At 44.0% G+C, this 18,588-nt stretch overlaps 1 protein-coding gene across 1 annotated transcript in view; it reads right to left on the bottom strand.

Annotated features, from left to right (window-relative positions):
- Positions 1 to 17,941, bottom strand: part of LOC126457275 (uncharacterized) — a 54,123-nt gene extending 36,182 nt beyond the window's left edge. The window contains exons 1-2 of the mRNA XM_050093438.1: positions 17,809 to 17,941; positions 719 to 811 (exon numbers count right to left, since the gene is read on the bottom strand). Of these exons, the coding sequence (XP_049949395.1) occupies positions 719 to 811; positions 17,809 to 17,908 (193 nt within the window). The 5' untranslated portion in view covers positions 17,909 to 17,941. The remainder of the gene's footprint in view (positions 1 to 718; positions 812 to 17,808) is intronic.
- Between the last annotated feature and the right edge of the window lie 647 nt (positions 17,942 to 18,588).

Genomic DNA, 18,588 nt, shown 5'->3' with positions numbered 1-18,588 from the left:
CTAACTACTATTCCGCGTTCAAATGTTAATTCCGGTCATGCGGTCATACTCACGTGGAAAACCTTTTCACATAAGTCACCTGAGTACAAATCACAGCTCCCCCAAAGGATGGTTCAAATGGCTCTAAGCACTATGAGACTTAACATCTGAGGTCATCAGTCCCCTAGACATAGAACAACTTAAACCTAACTAACCTAAGTATATCACACACATCCATGCCCGAGGCAGGATTCGAACCTGCGACCATAGCAACAGCGCGGTTCCGGACTGTAGCGCCTAGAACCGGTCAGCCACAGCGGCCGGCCCCCCAAAGGACTCCACTTTTATACCTTGTGTACGCGATACTACCGCCATCTGTAAGGGTGCACATCGCCATCTCTCTTCGTCACCTCAGTGAACACGTATCGCTAATGAACTGCGTAAATAGTTAGGATGCTAAACACAATCCGATGAAGCTTCCCTTCGACGTCCCACAGCGCCGAATGTGTACATTTCCGGAAAATGACCAACTTGCCGTGCCGCGCTACATACTCGTACCGAGCGCCGCAGATGTTTACTTCTGACTGATCCGGTACTACACAACGATGTTGCTATTACCAGGGCCACATGCGCGCCCCCCAGACTGACTTCCGGCGCGTGCTACGCACTCTCTTCCTGCTTGCAGGACAGTCAGGCTGTGAGCGAGGCGCGTGGAGCAGGAAGCGGCCTCGGGACTAACCTTTGGCGAGGTGTGGTCGCAGCTCGGCCGTCGCGCGTCGCAGGCACTCGTCGAAGGCGGGGTCGCCGCGCCGGCACAGCGGCACGTAGCTCGCTGCAACACACACAGGCACACACACCTTACAACACGCTGATACTCACACGAGCACAATGTAAGAGTCTCGTGGGCTTGATAGAAAACTGCGACGTATCACACTGACTTCAATCTCACGAACGTTAAGAGTAAGCCTAATTATGAGGGCTGCCGACTGTGCTTTCCGCCACTTCTCTACGCTGGTCTGCAGCTCGGTGACTGTGCTGTCTTCAATGGCCCTGTAGCATGCGGCCTAGAATTGTCATGAGGAAGGATATGCATGACAGTTGAGTTATGTGGGCTGCACGAAATCATGTGAAACCTTTCTTGACGGAAGACACTGTTTTCTGGGTATCCTTACGTGCTGACTGTGCGCTCAGAACTGAAAAGAGTACTTGAAGCGACCTACGCGCATACTAGAGAGACAGCCAAACATATCTGTGCAATGCTTCATCGGATTTTCACTGTGGTTTCCATTTCGCCACCGATCGGACCTTAATAAACGAATAGCCTGCGTATTTAGTTAGTTAGTTCAAAATGGTTCAAATGGCTCTGAGCGCTATGGGACTTAACTTCTAATGTCGTCAGTCCCTTAGAACTTAGAACTACTTAAACCTAACTAACCTAAGGACATCATACACATCCATGCCCGAGGCAGGATTCGAACCTGCGACCGTAGCGGTCGCGCGGTTCCAGACTGTAGCGCCTAGAAACGCTCGGCCACCCCGGCCAGCTAATTAGTTAGTGTCCCACAGCTTATATTCACGAAACCGATATAATGTAGAACATGTCGACTGAACGAAAATAGAACACACATTTTTAAAACCAAAAATATTGAAAAAGATTACAAAATATTTATGCGGTTATATGGTGCCCATTTATAGTTTTTTTAGTACAAATGATTAAATATTTCAATTTAAGATTTCTCTGTGGTATAGAAGGAGTTGTTTAGGAGAAGCACCTTTAAACTACATTTTTTAAAAAAGAAGAAACTTTTGCTGTCTGTCAAATATTTTATTTCCGTGGGTAGATTGTCAGAGTCTTTAAGTGTGCTTTTCGCCCTTTTCTGTGCGAGAGGTAGCTCATTTAAAGGGTAATGGGGACCACTTTCCCTTGTAGGGTTGGAAGTGTAAATCGCCAGTCACGGATAGATTCCGCCCGGCGAATTAAGGACAAGGGCCTGTGTATAGGGTAGCCTGGATGTGATTTTTAAGACGTGCCCAACATCTGACCAGGCGAATACCAGGCTAATACCCGTTTATGCCTAAGTTACACAATCCGCAAACATTTCACAGGGGGTAACACTAGACGCAGACAGTTGGCGTACGCTGCCGCGAGCCTCCGCCGCTGCTCATTTTACTGAAAATTCGTCACTTGAGACTGTTGTGATGTAGCAGTGGAGTATATCGGCGTTGAAATGAGAGCGAGTACACGAGTTCGCAAGTATAAACGAGGACTCGTAGCACTGCCGCTACATATGCCAACGTTGTGCGTGACGATTATTAAATGCCAATACAACAAAAGCTCGGTTAGCAGCGAATATTGTTCCGTTTTATGTGTGTGTGTGTGTGTGTGTGTGTGTGTGTGTGTGAGAGAGAGAGAGAGAGAGAGAGAGAGAGAGAGAGAGAGAGTTTGTGTGTATAATATCTCGAAAAGTACGCATCGTATAAAAAAAATCTTCCAGATAAAAAGGTAACATTTTCAGAGGGGACCTTCGACTATGCTAAAATTCACCACCCTCTCTCACTACCCGACTGCCTCATTTTCAAACTGAAATCCCTTTTTTGTTGCAGATTCGAATTCTACTCCAAAAATTACCTAGGATTTATCTGAAACAATTTGGTTGGTTTTTTTTTTTTCGTTCTAGCCGGTACTGTAATCGGCACGAGAGCTACGGCGATTGTAGGGGAAAACACACCGAAATCAGTCACCCAGAAGGTAAGATTCGAGGGGATTCAGCAAATTCAAGCATCCTGATGGTGTGAGGACTCACCGAAATCAACCCAGAAAGGAACAGAAAACTACGTTACGTTAAAAGTAGCTTATTCGTCAGAGTTTCGAATGCATAGCCGTAAAAGTTTTACTGTGTAATCAAATTTTTAAAACTTTTTGACAAAAATATTAAATGTTTGAAACTATAAAATTTGCATTTTTATCGAAACTGTAACGTAAAATCAAATGACTCGGTTATTAATTCAAAAATCGGAAAAATCGATTTTTGTCCATTACAGCGCCATCTACCACGATGGGTTCAAATGGCTCTGAGCACTATGGGACTCAACTGCTGAGGTCATTAGTCCCCTAGAACTTAGAACTAGTTAAACCTAACTAACCTAAGGACATCACAAACATCCATGCCCGAGGCAGGATTCAAACCTGCGACCGTAGCGGTCTTGCGGTTCCAGACTGCAGCGCCTTTAACCGCACGGCCACTTCGGCCGGCCCAGCACGATGGGAAGAAGTGTTTTGGGTAAACCACAGGTATTTTTTGGCATTGAATCCCAATCTGCGATAAAGAAAGGGGGTTCCCAACAAGCGTCTGGCGTGGTTGTTAGATCGGTTACTGCTGCTACAATGGCAGGCTATCAAGATTTAAGTGAGTTTGAACGTGGTGTTATAGTCGGTGCACGAGCGATGGGACACAGCATCTCCAAGGTAGCAATGAAGTGGTGATTATCCCGTAAGACCATTTCACGAGTGTACCGTGAATGTCAGGAACCTGGTTAAACATCAAATCTCCAACATCGCTGCGGCCAGAAAAAAATTCTGCAAGAACGGGACCAACGACGACTGAAGAGAATCGTTCAACGTGACAGAATTGCTGCAGATTTCAAAGGTGGGTCATCAGCAAGTGTCAGTGTGCGAAACATTCAACGAAACATCATCGATATGGGCTTTCAGAGCTGAAGGCCCACTCGTGTGTCCTAGATGACTATACGACACAAAGCTTGACGCCTCGCCTGGACCCATCAATATGGACATTGGACTGTTGACGATTACAAACATGTTTACTGACAAGACGAGTCTTTTTTCAAATTGTATAGAGCGGTTGGACATGTACGGGTTCGAAGACAATCTTATGAATCCATGGATCCTGCATGTCGGCAGGGGACTGTTCAAGCTGGTGCAGGCTCTGTAATGGTGTGGGGCGTGTGCAGTTGGAGTGATATGGGACCCCTGATACATCTAGATAATACTCAGACAGGTGACACATGCGTAAGCATTCTGTCTGATCACCTGCATCCTTTCATGTCCATTGTGCATTCCGACGGACTTGGGCAATTCTAGCAGGACAATGCGACACCCCATACGTCCAGCATTGCTACAGAGTGGCTCCAGGAACACACTTCTGATTTTCAACGGTTCCACTGGCCACCAACTCCCCAGAAATGAGCATATCTCGGATGCCTTGTAATGTGCTGTTCGCTCCACTTGTACTCTTACAGATTTATGGACAGCCCTGCAGGATTCCTGGTGTCAGTTCCCTCCAGCGCTACTTCAGACATTAAGCGAGTCAACATCACGTCGTGTTGTGGCATTTCTGCGTGCTCGCGGGGGCCCTGCACGATATTAGGCCGGTATACCCTATATAATGTGTGTGTGTGTGTGTGTGTGTGTGTGTGTGTGTGTGTGTGTGTACAAACCTTTTTCGACGTTTGCTCTAAATTTATTTTGATATTTAATCTCTGCTCATCGAATGTCTAGCAGTTATGTTGACATGCAGACACTTTCAACGCATTACCGAGTCTGTGATGAGAGTACAAGAAAACAGGAGCAGAGGAGGAAGTGCATTCTCTGAATGTTGATCAATTATTGAAATAAATTTACAGCAGGCTTCAAAAAAGTTACAGGAATGAATGATAAGCTAAATAACTCGGTATTAGCCCATAAATACAGAGTGCCACGACTAAAACAATACATAAATGGCACGGTGTTTGGTAGCAATGCATTAACAGTGAGGTAAGTTTTCGATTGGCGGAGAACAATATTTCTCAGGATGGAGGTGGAATAAACAATATATACAACCATTTAGTTTGTACCGGACGGACTTCCCGTGTTCTGAAGCGTGGACTATAGAATAGATTTTTTCCAAACACCACTCTTCCTCTAATGGAGCACTTTCGCAATTAACTGTGTACATTGAATCTCTTAAGTTCCTTTTTATGCCCTCCACGGTCTCACAAAAAAATACTTCGTTACAGGTCATCTGATCCCAAAATTGAAAATGGTATGCGGGCCATATGCAGAGAGACAACGAGCACGCCGTAAACAAACCAAGATTCGTGGCGGGCTGCTTCAAACCAGTCAGAAGATTGGTGACTGAAAACAAAATAAGAATAATAAAGCACGCCAGAATCTCTGTGTTATTATGTTCTATAAAATGACTAGTACCAAGGAAATATTCTGCAATAGCAGATTTGCTCGACTGTTCTAAGCCTGTGTGACGCTTGTGCTCAGTACATCGGTGCTCCACGGTACTGATGCTCCGACCAATGACATGCCACAACTGTATGGGATACGACAGACATCTGCCTTACGCTAAACAAGCTCGTATCTTGCAGATCCTACAAACTCTCTAACCCTAGATGGTGTCAGAAGAGCCAGTGACATCAAGTGACGTCGTGACTCAGCATGCAGCATCGTCATCACAGCGTGGTGAGTGGCACCAAACTGTTTGTTATTCAAGTAGGCCGAGGTGTCTCGTAGGTAACACTGGAGTTCAAAGTTCGAAAGTGGACACAGGTATCGATTTAAGTGAACTGAAAGGAAACATGAAAGCAACATACGCCAGTATGCACCCGGTTACGTGTACTCAGCCTAATAGGCTGGGCCATAGTGCACCCTGCGCTAAGTCCTCACCAAGCAGCAGTATCAGTAACATTAAATCTCTGCTCTATGAAATCTTTCCTATTGTATATGACAAAGTGATTTCCAGACACTTACGAACGTCAACTAACTCACCCCCTGTTCGAGAATGCTATTCACTGTAGCACTGCATTGTCGCTGGTGCAATGTTTTACGCAAGAATAACCAAATAACTACAAAATAAGCTTGCTCTCATTTAATTTTTGGATCTGTTAAGGTAAACGGATTACTAATTTCTTTTAAGAACTGAAGCAATTAATAAGAACTACCATAGCGCCCACTGCTTCGCTAGTGTGGTCTGTATGGTCTGCACAGATATTTTTTCGTTCTATTTAATCGAATTTTTATGTTGTTCACAAACTGCAATACCTTCTAAATCTTTCACTTTAAGACCATAGAAGCGTAGTCTTTTCCGAATGTACTATTGACCAAAAAGTGAATCTGGTAGCTGGAGTCGAAGGTTTTTGCTAATCATGCCTTTCGGTTCTTGTGGTGATATTTCCATTGGAACCTTCATCCCCGAACACATATTTCATTATATCTAAGAGAGAAGCGAAATACCAATTTTCTTAAATTTAGCATTTAAAATTATTTAATATAATGAAATATTTTCTTAATACTTTTCACTAATGTGTTGAATTTCTGAAAAATGTGAAACACGTATTTTTTAAATTTCTAACAGAGAATCAAAATACAAATTTTCATAGATTTAGCTTTGAAAATGTTGTAATGAAATAAATTCACATAACTTTCCATCTCCTGTTTCACTCCATTAGGGGGTCGAATTTCCAAAAACACTAAAATACATATATTTTATTTACAACCGAGATGTCAAATTTCTGTAGTAGTTCTTTAACAATGAATTATTTCCATAAAACTTTCACCCCTATTTTACTCCCTGAATGGTTGAATTTCCAAAAATGCTGAAACACATACTTTTTTATTTCCGACAGAAATCGAATATCTTGAGAATTGCCTTAATAGCACGTATTTTCAAAAAGCCTTTCATACCCTATTGCACCCCGTTAGGAATGGAATTCTGAACAATTCCTTCTTAAACAATAACTACACCCTCTTCACATTTGAACCCTTACCGGTTTGATCTGTGCGATGATGAGTCAGTGAATCAGTCTGGCCCTATTTCAGCCCGTTAGGGGTTTAATTCCCATAAATGTTTTGTTTCTAACAGAGAAGCCAAATACAAATTTTCATTTATTTAGCTTAAAAATGACTCCACAATGAAATATTTCCATAAAATATTTTACCCTCTCTTTCACCCCATTAGGGATGGAATTTTCAAAAACAGTGGCATGCGTATTTTTTTATTTCTAACAATGAAGCCAAATACAAATTTTCGTGAATTTAGCTTCAAAACTGGTTGAATAATTAAATATTTCCACAAAGAATTTCATCTCCTATTTCACCCCCATAGTGGTCGAACTTCCAAAAACAAATTGGTTCAAATGGCTCTGAGCACTATGCGACTTAACTTCTGAGGTCATCAGTCGCCTAGAACTTAGAACTAATTAAACCTAACTAACCTAAGGACAACACACACATCCATGCCCGAGGCAGGATTCGAATCTGCGACCGTAGCGGTCGCTCGGCTCCGGACTGTAGCGCCTAGAACGGCACGGCCACTCCGGCCGGTCTACCAAAAACAGTGACTACGTATTTTTTTTAAATTTCTAATTGAGAAGCCAAAAATAAATTTTCATAGATTTAGCTTCGAAAATGCTTTCATAATCAAATATTTCATAAAACATTTCATCTGCTGTTTCACCCCTTCAGAGACGAATTTCCAGCGACACTGGAAAACGTATTTTTTATTTGTCCCCGAGAAGTCAAATACTAGTTTACATAGATGTAGCTTTAAAAATACATTAGTAGTTCTTTAATGATGATTTGTTCTAAAAAAATTCACCCACTGTTTCATCTCCGTAGGGGCCAATTTTCCAAAAATGCTGAATCACGTATTTCTTTACTTTTGGCGGAGAAACCAAATACCAGTTTTCGTAGGTTTATCGTTAAAATTGTCTTAACAGCGAGATATTTATAAAAAATATGTCATCTCATATTTCAAACCTTAGGAATGTAGTTTCACAAAATCTCTATTTAAACGACGCCTACAATATAAGATCAACAGCCTATCGAAATTTCAAGTTTCTATCCATAGCGATTTGGGCTGGGGATGATGACTCAGTGAGTGAGTGAATCAGTCAGTAGGTACATTGGCTTTTATGTATAAAGATAACAACATTTCTATTACATAAACAGGAAAACTGAGATAAAAGTGCCGGCCGCGGTGGCCGAGTGGTTCTAGGCGCTTCAGTCCGAAACCGTGCGATTGCTACGGTCGAAGGTTCGAATCCTGCCTCGGGCATGGATGTGTGTGATGTCCTTAGGTTAGTTAGGTTTATGTAGTTCTAAGTTCTAAGGGACTAATGACCTCAGATGTTGAGTCCCTTTGTGCTCAGAGCCATTTGAACCAATTTGAGATAAAAATTACTTATTACTAAACCCCGCATGAACCATGCACCTTGTCGTTGGTGGGAAGACCTGCGTGCCTCAACGATACACAGCGGAGGGGTATCTGTTGAGAGGCCAGACAAACGTATGGTTTCTGAAAAGGGGCAGCAGCCTTTTCAGTAGTTGCAGGGGCAACAGTCTGGATAAGCAAAACGGCCTTGCTGTGCTGGTACTGCGAAGGGCTGAAAGCAAGGGGAAACTACAGCCGTAATTTTTCCTGATGACATGCTGCTTAAATGATGATGGCGTCCTCTTGAGTAAAATATTCAGGAGATAAAATAGTCTTCCACTCGGATGTCCGGGCGGGGACTACTTAGGAGGACGTCGTTATCAGGAGAAAGAAAACTGGCGTTCCACGGATCTGAGCGTGGAATGTCAGATCGCTAAATCGATTAGGCAGGCTAGAAAATTTAAAAAGGGAAATGGATAGGTTAAAGTTAGATATAGTGGGAATTAGTGAAGTTCGGTGGCAGGAGGAACAAGACTTCTGGTTAGGTAAATAAAGGTTTCTAAATAACAAAATCAAATCGGGGTAATTCAGGAGTAAGTTTAATAATGAATAAAAAATAGGAGCTCGAGTAAGCTACAACGAACAGCACAGTGAACGCATCATTGTAGCCAAGATAGACACTAAGACCACGCCTACCACAACAGTACAAGTTTATATGCCAACTAGCTCCGCAGATGACTAAGAGATTGAAGAAATGTACGATGAGATAAAAGAAATTATTCAGATTGTGAAGGGAGACGAAAATTTAATAGTCATGGGTGACTGGAATTCGATAGTAGGAAAAGGAAGAGAAGAAAACGTAGTAGGTGAATATGGAATGGGGGTAAGGAATGAAAGAGGAAGCCGCCTGGTAGAATTTTGCACAGAGCATAATTTAATCATAGCTAACACTTGGTTTAAGAATCACGAAAGAATGTTGTATACGTGGAAGATACCTGGAGACACCGGAAGGTTCCAGACTGATTATACAGGGTGATTCAAAAAGAATACCACAACTTTAGGAATTTAAAACTCTGCAACGATGAAAGGCAGAGCTAAGCACTATCTGTCGGCGAATTAAGGGAGCTATAAAGTTTCATTTAGTTGTACATTTGTTCGCTTGAGGCGCTGTTGACTAGGCGTCAGCGTCAGTTGATGCTAAGATGGCGACCGCTCAACAGAAAGCTTTTTGTGTTATTGAGTACGGCAGAAGTGAATCGACGACAGTTGTTCAGCGTGCATTTCGAACGATGTATAGTGTTAAACCTCCTGATAGGTGGTGTATTAAACGTTGGTATAAACAGTTTACAGAGAATGGGTGTTTGTGCAAAGGGAAAAGTTCTGGACGGCCGAGAACGAGTGATGAAAATGTAGCACGCATCCAGCAAGCATTTGTTCACAGCCCAGGAAAATCGACTCGCAGAGCTAGCAGAGAGCTGCAAATTCCACAATCAACTGTATGGAGAGTCCTACGAAAAAGGTTAGTTATGAAACCTTATCGTCTGAAATTGGTTCAATCACTGTCTGCAGCTGATAAGATTAAAAGAATCGATTTCTGTGATTTTATCCTTGCTCAAATGGAAACAGATGAATCTTTCGTTTCAAAGATTGTGTTTAGTGATGAAGCAACTTTCCACACTAACGGGAAAGTCAACCGTCACAATGTCTGTATATGGGGCACTGAGAATCCGCGGGAAACAACTCAGTATGAACGTGACTCGCCTAAGGTGAACGTTTTCTGTGCCATTTCAGCCAATAAAGTTTTTGGTCCCTTTTTCTTCGAAGGTGCTACTGTAACTGGACTACAGTATCTGGAGATGTTAGAGAATTGGCTGTTCCCTCAGCTCGAACAAGAAGCACAACAATTCATATTTTAGCAGGATGGAGCGCCACCACATTGGCACTTATCTGCCCGTAACTACCTGAACGTCAACTACCCGAGGCGATGGATCGGCCGCCAGGCAGCCCGTGACAGAGCACTTCATCACTGGCCTCCAAGAAGCCCTGATCTTACCCCCTGCGATTTTTTCTTATGGGGGTATGTTAAGGATATGGTGTTTTGGCCACCTCTCCCAGCCAACATTGATGATTTGAAACGATAAATAACAGCAGCTATCCAAACTGTTACGCCTGATATGCTACAGAGAGTGTGGAACGAGTTGGAGTATCGGGTTGATATTGCTCAAATGTCTGGAGGGGGCCATATTGAACATCTCTGAACTTATTTTGAGTGAAAAAAAAACTTTTTAAATACTCTTTGTAATGATGTATAACAGAAGGTTATATTATGTTTCTTTCATTAAATACACATTTTTAAAGTTGTGGTATTCTTTTTGAATCACCCTGTGTAATGGTAAGACAGAGATTTAAGAACCAGGTTTTAAACTGTAACATATTTCCAGGGGCAGATGTGTACTCTGACCACAATCAATTGGTTATGAACTGTAGATTAAAACTGTGGAAATTGCAAAAGGATAGGGATTTATGGAGATGGGTCCTGCATAAACTGAAATATCCAGAGGTTGTAGACAGCATTAAGGAACGATTGACAAGAACAGGAGAAAGAAATACAGTAGAAGAAGAATGGGTAGCTTTGAGAGCTGAATAGTGAAGGCAGAAGAGGATCAAGTAGGTAAAAAGGTGAGGGCTAGAAGAACTCCTTAGGTAACAGAGGAGATATTAAATTTAATTGATGAAAGAAGAAAATATAAAAATGCAGTTAATGGAGCAGGTGAAAAAGAGTACAAACGTCTCAACAATGCGATCGATGGTAAGTGCAAAAGGGCTAAGCATGCATGGCTAGAGGACAAATGTAAGGATGTAGAGGCATATATCGCTAGGGGTAAGATAAATACTGCCTACAGGAAAATTAAAGAGACCTTTGAAGAAAAGAGAACCAGCTGTATGAATATCAAGAGCTCAGAATGAAAACCAGTCCTAAGAAGCGAAGGAGTGTATAGAGGGTCCATACAAGGGCGATGTACTTGTAAATATTGTGGAAATGGAAAGGGGCGTGGAGGAAGATGAAATGTGAGATATGATACTGAGTGAAGAGTTTGACAGAGCACTGAAAGACCTAAGTCGAAATAAGGCCGCGGGGTAGATGACATTCCATTAGATGTACTGATAGCCTTGGGAGAATCAGCCATGACAAAACTTAACCATTTGATGAGCAAGATGTATGAGACAGGCGATATACCTTCAGATTTCAATAAGAATGTAGTAGTTCCAGTCACAAAGAAAGCATGTGTTAACAGGTATGAAAATTGCCGAACTATCAGTTCAATAAGTCACAGCTGCAAAATACTAAGACGAATGCTTTACAGACGAATAGAAAAACTGGTAGAATCCGATCTCGGGGAATATCAGTTTGGATTCCGTAGAAATGTTGCAACACGTGAGTCAATACTGTCCCTACGACTTATCTTAGAAGATAGATTAAGGAGAGGCAAACCTACGTTTCTAGCATTTGTAGACTTAGAGAAAGCTTTTGACAGTGTTGACTAGAACATCTCTTTCAAATTCTGAAGGTGGCAGGGGCAAAATTCAGGGAGCGAAAGGCTTCTTACAATTTGTACAGAAACCAGATGGCAGGTATAACAGTCCAGGGGCATGAAAGGGAACCATGGTTGAGAAGGGAGTGAGACAGGGTTGTGGCCTAGCCCCGATGTTTTTCAATGTGTATATCGAGCAAGCAGTAAAGGAAATAAAAGAAAAATTTGGAGTAGGAATTAAAATCCATGGAGAACAAATAAAATCTTTGAGGTTTGCCGGTGACATTGTAATTCTGTCAGAGACAACAAAGGACCTGGAAGAGCAGTCAATGGAAAGGACAGTGTCTTGAAAGGAGCACATAAGATAAACATCAACCTAAGCAAAATAAGGATAATGAAATGTAGTCGAATTATATCAGGTGATGCTGAGGGAATTAGATTAGCGAATGAGACACTTAAAGTAGTAGAGGAGTTTTGCTATTGGGGGAAAAAAATAATTGATGGTCGAAGTACAGAGAATATAAAATGTAGACTGGCTGTGGCAAGGAGTGTCTGAAGAAGAGAAATTTGTTAACATCGAGTATAGATTTAAGTTTCAGGGAATCATTTCTGGAAATATTTTTATGGGATGTAGCCATGTATAGAACTGAAATATGGACGATAAATAGTTTAGACAAGAAGAGAATAAAGCTTTCCAAATGTAGTGATACAGAAGAATGCTGAAGATTAGGTGGGTAGACTAATGATGAGGTATTGAATAGAATTGGGGAGAAGAGGAACTTGTGGCACAGCTTGAGTAGAAGAAGGGATCGGTCGGTAGAACACATTCTGAGGCATCAAGAGATCACCGACTTAGAATTGGTGGGATACTTGGAGAGTAAAAATCGTAGAGGGATACGATGAGACGAGTACACTAAGCAGATTCAGAAGGCTGTAGGTTTTAGTAGTTACTCAGAGATGAAGAAATTTGCACAGGATAGAGTAGCATGGAGAGCTGCATCAGACCAGTCTCTGGACTGAAGACCACAACAAAAGGTGCTAAAAAAAACTCGAAAATAGCGTTAATATATGATAACTGCAGACGTGGTTCACTCTTGTTGAAACATAATATATTTTAATACTATCTGTTAGTTATAATATGTGAGCCGCGCCGCCAATCGATAGGTCGCGCTACGTTCTCAAGTGTTCTGATCTTCGGCGAGACAGCGTGGCACGCGGCCTGACGTGCAGCGAAGGCAGGGTCTCTCTCTGAGAGTTCGGGGGTCAGAGAAGGGAGAAGGTTGCCGAGGAGCAGAGCCGGAAGCGGGTTGCAATTCCACTCGGTGTTAGCTCGAGTGGCTTTGTGTTCTGGGTCCGGAGTTCGTCGCCGGATTCTTTGTTTCGTGCACGCGGGGCTTACTTACCGTGTAGATCAGTACCATTCAACTTTGACGGATCAGAGTGGGAGCGGCCGCACAGAGTAAGCCGCCTGACGTTCGCCGGCACAGCAGTCAGCAGTGCGGGATTCCTACCACTGTGTGAAAGCGGCCGTTACACCCAGGTCAACATGTGTTCTGTGACACCTTGTCGGACATTTATTCCTTGGTGCGACCAATTCCTCCAATCTCTTCAGGAGCGTTAACCGACTTTGCTACGGATTCTGCTCCTCGTATTATTGACTGTCGTAAATTCTGCTTTCCGGAGCCAAACGATCGAGTTTTCAAACTGTCAAGCTTGTGTATGGCGCAGCTAAGACACTCTTGATGTGTATTTCTAATTTCCACAATTATTTAGGCTTTTAAGAATTGTTCTCCATAATATTTTGTGGTTAATAAAAATAAAAACTCTGAAACGCATTCCTTACTTCCGCTTCCGAGCTACGTCTGGACGATGTTCGACTCCTGGAGAACATGAGGGCAGGCATATACATCATCAAGATTCTAGTCGGTCATTTCTGTCCATCATGAGAGAGGATCGGCGTATTATGCATCATACGCTATGTAGCCTCTCACATCTGCGTCTGCCATCCGAGAACTAGACTCTCTCCAACATTCTTTGTCACCCCGCCCTACTTGTCACAGATTAGCATCAGTCGGACTGGGGAATTACCTACCCATGCTTATGCTGCTGTTGACACCATTTCACGAACTGCGTCTCAAGTGGGGCCGTGACTGTGAAGGGTTGACTGCTAGCCGGCCGTTGTGACCTAGCGGTTCTAGGCGCTTCAGTCTGGAACCGCGCTGCTGCTACGGTCGCAGTTTCGAATCCTTCCTCGGGCATGGATGTCTGTGATGTCCTTAGGTTAGTTAGGTTTAAGTAGTTCTAAGTCTAGGGAACTGATGACCTCAGATGTTAAGTCGCTTAGTGCTTAGTGCCTCTTTTTTTTTTTTTTTTTTTTTTTTTTTTTTTTTACTGTTCATTCGACTTGCACTCAGCGTTGAATCGTGGGTATTGGGTCATCGTGTGGGGATCCATCGGGTATGATTTCAGGCAACAGATAGTCGAGATTGAGGACGTTTGCAGACACAGCAGAACAACACGATCATCTTGTTTCCTCATATACACCTCTTGCGACTGTATCGAGGTGCCATTTTTCAACAGGACAATGCTCGTCCACACATGGTACATGTCTCGGATCTGTCCAAGTTCCTGTATCTGTGACGTCAAGGACCAGTTACAATTGTTGTGGGCTACCTTGGCTCAGGAGAAGATACAAAGGCTTTATGACATCCTTCCCCAGCGAATCAGTGCGTTTATCCAGATCACAGGGGTGCAACGTCATTCTGGAAAATGGGCTCATATTGCCATGTTCTTTGTAAATCGAACTCAATACTGTAGTCACTCAGATAACATCACAGACTCTCACGACTCCTGAAATTCAATTTTATTTGCGTCTCACATTCTGGGTGAGGCAGTGTACCCTTATTTTTCGTACGGCGATATTGACGTTGCATCGGTAATAAATTAAACAGTGGCTAAACAGGCTAAATCGGCTTTATTAAAATAAATCAGCCTACTTCGTTTTTCAAATGACTCTCGCAATTTGTAATTGTTACGGTTTTTTTTAAGCCGAAGGACTTACCTAAGAACGTCATGGATAGTCACATGGTCTGTATTTATGCAGAGTCTGTATCTTAACATTATAATGCCCTTAGACATGTAGGAACATACACCAATCTGACGATTGTTGCTGTGTAAATATTAGGAAATGGATTGGCATTTTGTGAATTTGGATTGACGTCAGCTACTTGAGACACATGGAAATTATGCTCGACCGGGATTGAAACCTGGATTTCTCAAGTATTGCGAGAGGTCGCCTTAACAGCCTCTAAGACTGATCCAAACTTCAATATGCCACGGGGACCACAACCCATACGCTCGCAAATTTCATGATTCCTGCACAGGGAGAAGCAAATATTTTATCTTCATTTTAGCCCATAGAGGCATGGATACGCCGTGGATGGCTACAGTGTCTCTGTACACAGTCTGTATTTCTCACATTACAGTGTGCTTCAGACATGCATGCATGCGATAAGCGGGAAACCCGGGTTCGAGTTCCAGTCCGGCACAAATTTTCATGTGTTGCCAACAGCTGACGTAAATCTGGATTCGCAAAATGCGGCCCCCTTTAGTAATATTACCAGTTTGGGAGGATGAGTGTAAACTGTTACACCCTGCAGTTGGCAGTAAAATGGTTGGATCTTGGAGTCTTCCTGTATGCAGCGAGGTGCAAACCGCACCAGAATGAGTGTGTAGAAGTTACGAATGATTAACCCTGTCTTCCCCCTCACTAGTAGAGCTCAGAAGAAGATTATTAGGGTAAAACCTCTTCTGTGGTGACTGCCGCAAGATCATTACGTAGCAAATGGCGGGTGCCGCTCATAGCTAGGATCATACGAACTACAAGGGTTGGACAAAAGCATAGAAGCACTAAAAACAGAACACATTGCCATACCTTACATAAGGAGTAGGGAAACAGTTGGCATTCACAACAGTTTCCATTCGTCTCGGAATGGATAAACACAGGTACTGCATGGTTTTAATGGAAACATTAGGCGATTGTTCCTCCAAAATAAACATAAGTTCAGACAAGGCTGATGGAGGTGGATAGTGATCACACGCCTTCTCTCCAAAGTAGACCACAAAGGCTCAATAACATTGAGATCTGGCGACTGGGGTGGGCACTGAGGATGCGACACTTCATCCTCGTGCTCACAAACAAGTCCCGGATGTGTGACATGCGTCTTGGAATACAGCATCATCATTAGGGAAGGAACATTGTACCATGGGATGGACCTGATCAGCCAAAATGGTCGCATATTCGTTGGCAGTAACCCGACCTTGCTGAATAACCATGGCGCCCTTGGAATATCATGGTATGGTTGCCCAAATCATCACCGAATCCCTGCCATGTTTCACTCTTGGAATGTAAACCCTGCCAGAGGTTGGAAACAGTGTAAAAAAGGTGTCATACGGCCAAATGACATTCTTTCATTGCTCCATAGTCAAGGTTTCATGGATTCGACACCAAGTTTTCCTGTTACTGGTATTTTCATCACAGATGAGTGACTTTGTAATTCCAGTGAGCCCTGAAATTCCCTGCTTATGGAGCTCCCTTCGTGTTGTTTTTGGTGCTGATACGGTTCGCGAATGCGTCATTCATTTCTACAGTGACTTTTGTAGCTGTTGTTCTCCTGTTTTTCTCCATAATTCTCTTGAATAGCCGTCCATCACGATCGCTCAAAACACACTTTCGTTCCCGTTGCGCCATGGTGGATGATGCTTTTACGCTTTCCTTGTAAGAGGTATAGCTCTTCGATACGGCGCCTCTTGAAACACCAATCACTTCGATCACCTTGGTTACAAAAGCGCCCACTACACTAGCACCAACAACTTGCCCACGTTCGAATTCACTTAGCTCCGTCATAACGCGTTCACAATTATACAGAACACGATTCTGACGACGACGGACACAACGTATACAAAAGAAACTCTATGGTTCCAGAACATTTCAGAGTCCCAAACATCTACGACGTATATATGGGGACTGAAACGGCGAATGAAAGGTTGTACTAAGGCTGGGATTCGAACACGGCTCTCCTACTCAATAGGCAGAGGCGCTAACTACTGCGCCACCCTACACAGTGGCTTTGCATAACCACACGGCCTACTTGGCACGCCTCTCTCTTCGATCCAGATTCCCATTCACGCTTCAGATTCCCATTCACGCTTCAGTCCACTTGTTATTCCTCCTAAACTACAACGTATCAAGGATGTTGTACAAGCCGGCTGCGGTAGCCGAGCGGTTCTAGATACTTCACTCCGGAACCGCATGACTGCTACAGTCGCAGGTTCGAATCCTGCCTCGGGCTGGTTAGCACACTGGACTCGCATTCGGGAGGACGACGGTTCAATCCCACGTCCGGCCATTCTTATTTAGGTTTTCCGTGATTTCCCTAAATCGCTCCAGGGGTAGGCCGGGATAGTTCCTTTGAAAGGGCACGGCCGACTTCCTTCCCCGTTCTTCCCTAAACCGATGAGACCGATGACCTCGCAGTTTGGTCTCTTCCCCCAGAACAACCCAACCCTGTCTCGCGGATGGATGTGTGTGATGTCTTTAGATTAGTTACGTTTAAGTAGTTCTAAGTTCTATGCGACTGATGACCTCAGCAGTTAAGTCCCACAGTGCTCAGAGCCATTTGAACCATTTGATGTTGTACATGTTCTGTTCATTTTCAAATGCAACAGCGTATTCTGCAAGCTTGGCTAGCATCTGTATTTAACTTTAAGCATCCATTTCTCGCTGTTTATCTGCGTTTTTGTTCAACTCTTTACGTCAGGATCTCATTCTTTTTCTTCGCGACCATATCCCTTGCCTCCACGGGGTCGGCATGTTATTCCGGATCTGTCACCGCTAGTGGCAGGTGCGTGGCAGGATGCCCTTCCCATCGCCACCTCTTCCAAACGGGACAGAAATTGTGTTCCCTACCCGTCTGCATCTAGTTTTGTCTCGTGTGCAAGTTAGAGACGTTTTAGAATTGTTTGCGGATCGTGGAACTAAGGTGGGAATGGGTACCAGCCCGGTATTCATGTAATCGGAATGGGAACAGCGGTTTACTATTATTATTTCATTATTATTATTACTAGGAGACTGTACTTACGCAGACGTTTGAGGGCTGGCGCAGCTGACGGAACGCCAGCCATCAGCAGCAGCAGCGGAAGCAGCAGAGCGCTGGGTAGGTAGGAGTCGTGGTGGGCCATGTCTTCTGGACGCGTGGAGACACACGCGCGCCGGCGCCCGCCGTGGCTTTATACGCGGCCGCGGGCCAGCCTCGGCTGGCAGCGGGCCACGGCAAGGCCACGCCGCGGCCGCCGCTGGGTGCGCCGCGCGCTTTCTTCCTCGAGGACGCGCCTCCCGCGTCGCCGGGTCCGCCGGCGCGAGGACCGGCTCCCAGGCGGCCGCAGCCACCAGCCGGATGCTGCCCGCCGGCTCTTCTGGCATTTTCACAGTCCGCAGCTGCTTCTCAACAGTTGCAACAGCACAAGGAGGGAATGTTCGCCAGCCATAGGGAAAGTGTCCAAACCAGTGCATCGCGCTCTGAGGCTTCAGTACAAATTCCATTGTGTGTGTCGGTAATACACACATCAAAAAAAGTTTTGCTTCACCTGTACAGAAAATTGGATTAGAGGGCAACATAAACATCATTTCTGCCCTCATGAAAACCACATATTGCATGTTCTACCACCATACAGCGAGACCTTCAGAGGTGGTGGTCCAGATTTCTGTACACACCGGTACCTCTAACACGCAGTAGCACGCCCTCTTGCACTGATGCATGCCTGTATTCGTCCTGGCAAACAATCCACAAGTTCATCAAGGCACTGTTGGTCCAGCGCCTAAACGGCGGTTCGGCGTAGATCCCTCAGAGTGTTGGGGGCTT

Source organism: Schistocerca serialis, chromosome 2, assembly GCF_023864345.2.
Source record: "Schistocerca serialis cubense isolate TAMUIC-IGC-003099 chromosome 2, iqSchSeri2.2, whole genome shotgun sequence".
NCBI classification, from domain to species: domain Eukaryota; kingdom Metazoa; phylum Arthropoda; class Insecta; order Orthoptera; family Acrididae; genus Schistocerca; species Schistocerca serialis.
Note: the sequence above shows the minus strand (reverse complement) of the source record. Positions and strands in the feature narration are given on the sequence as shown.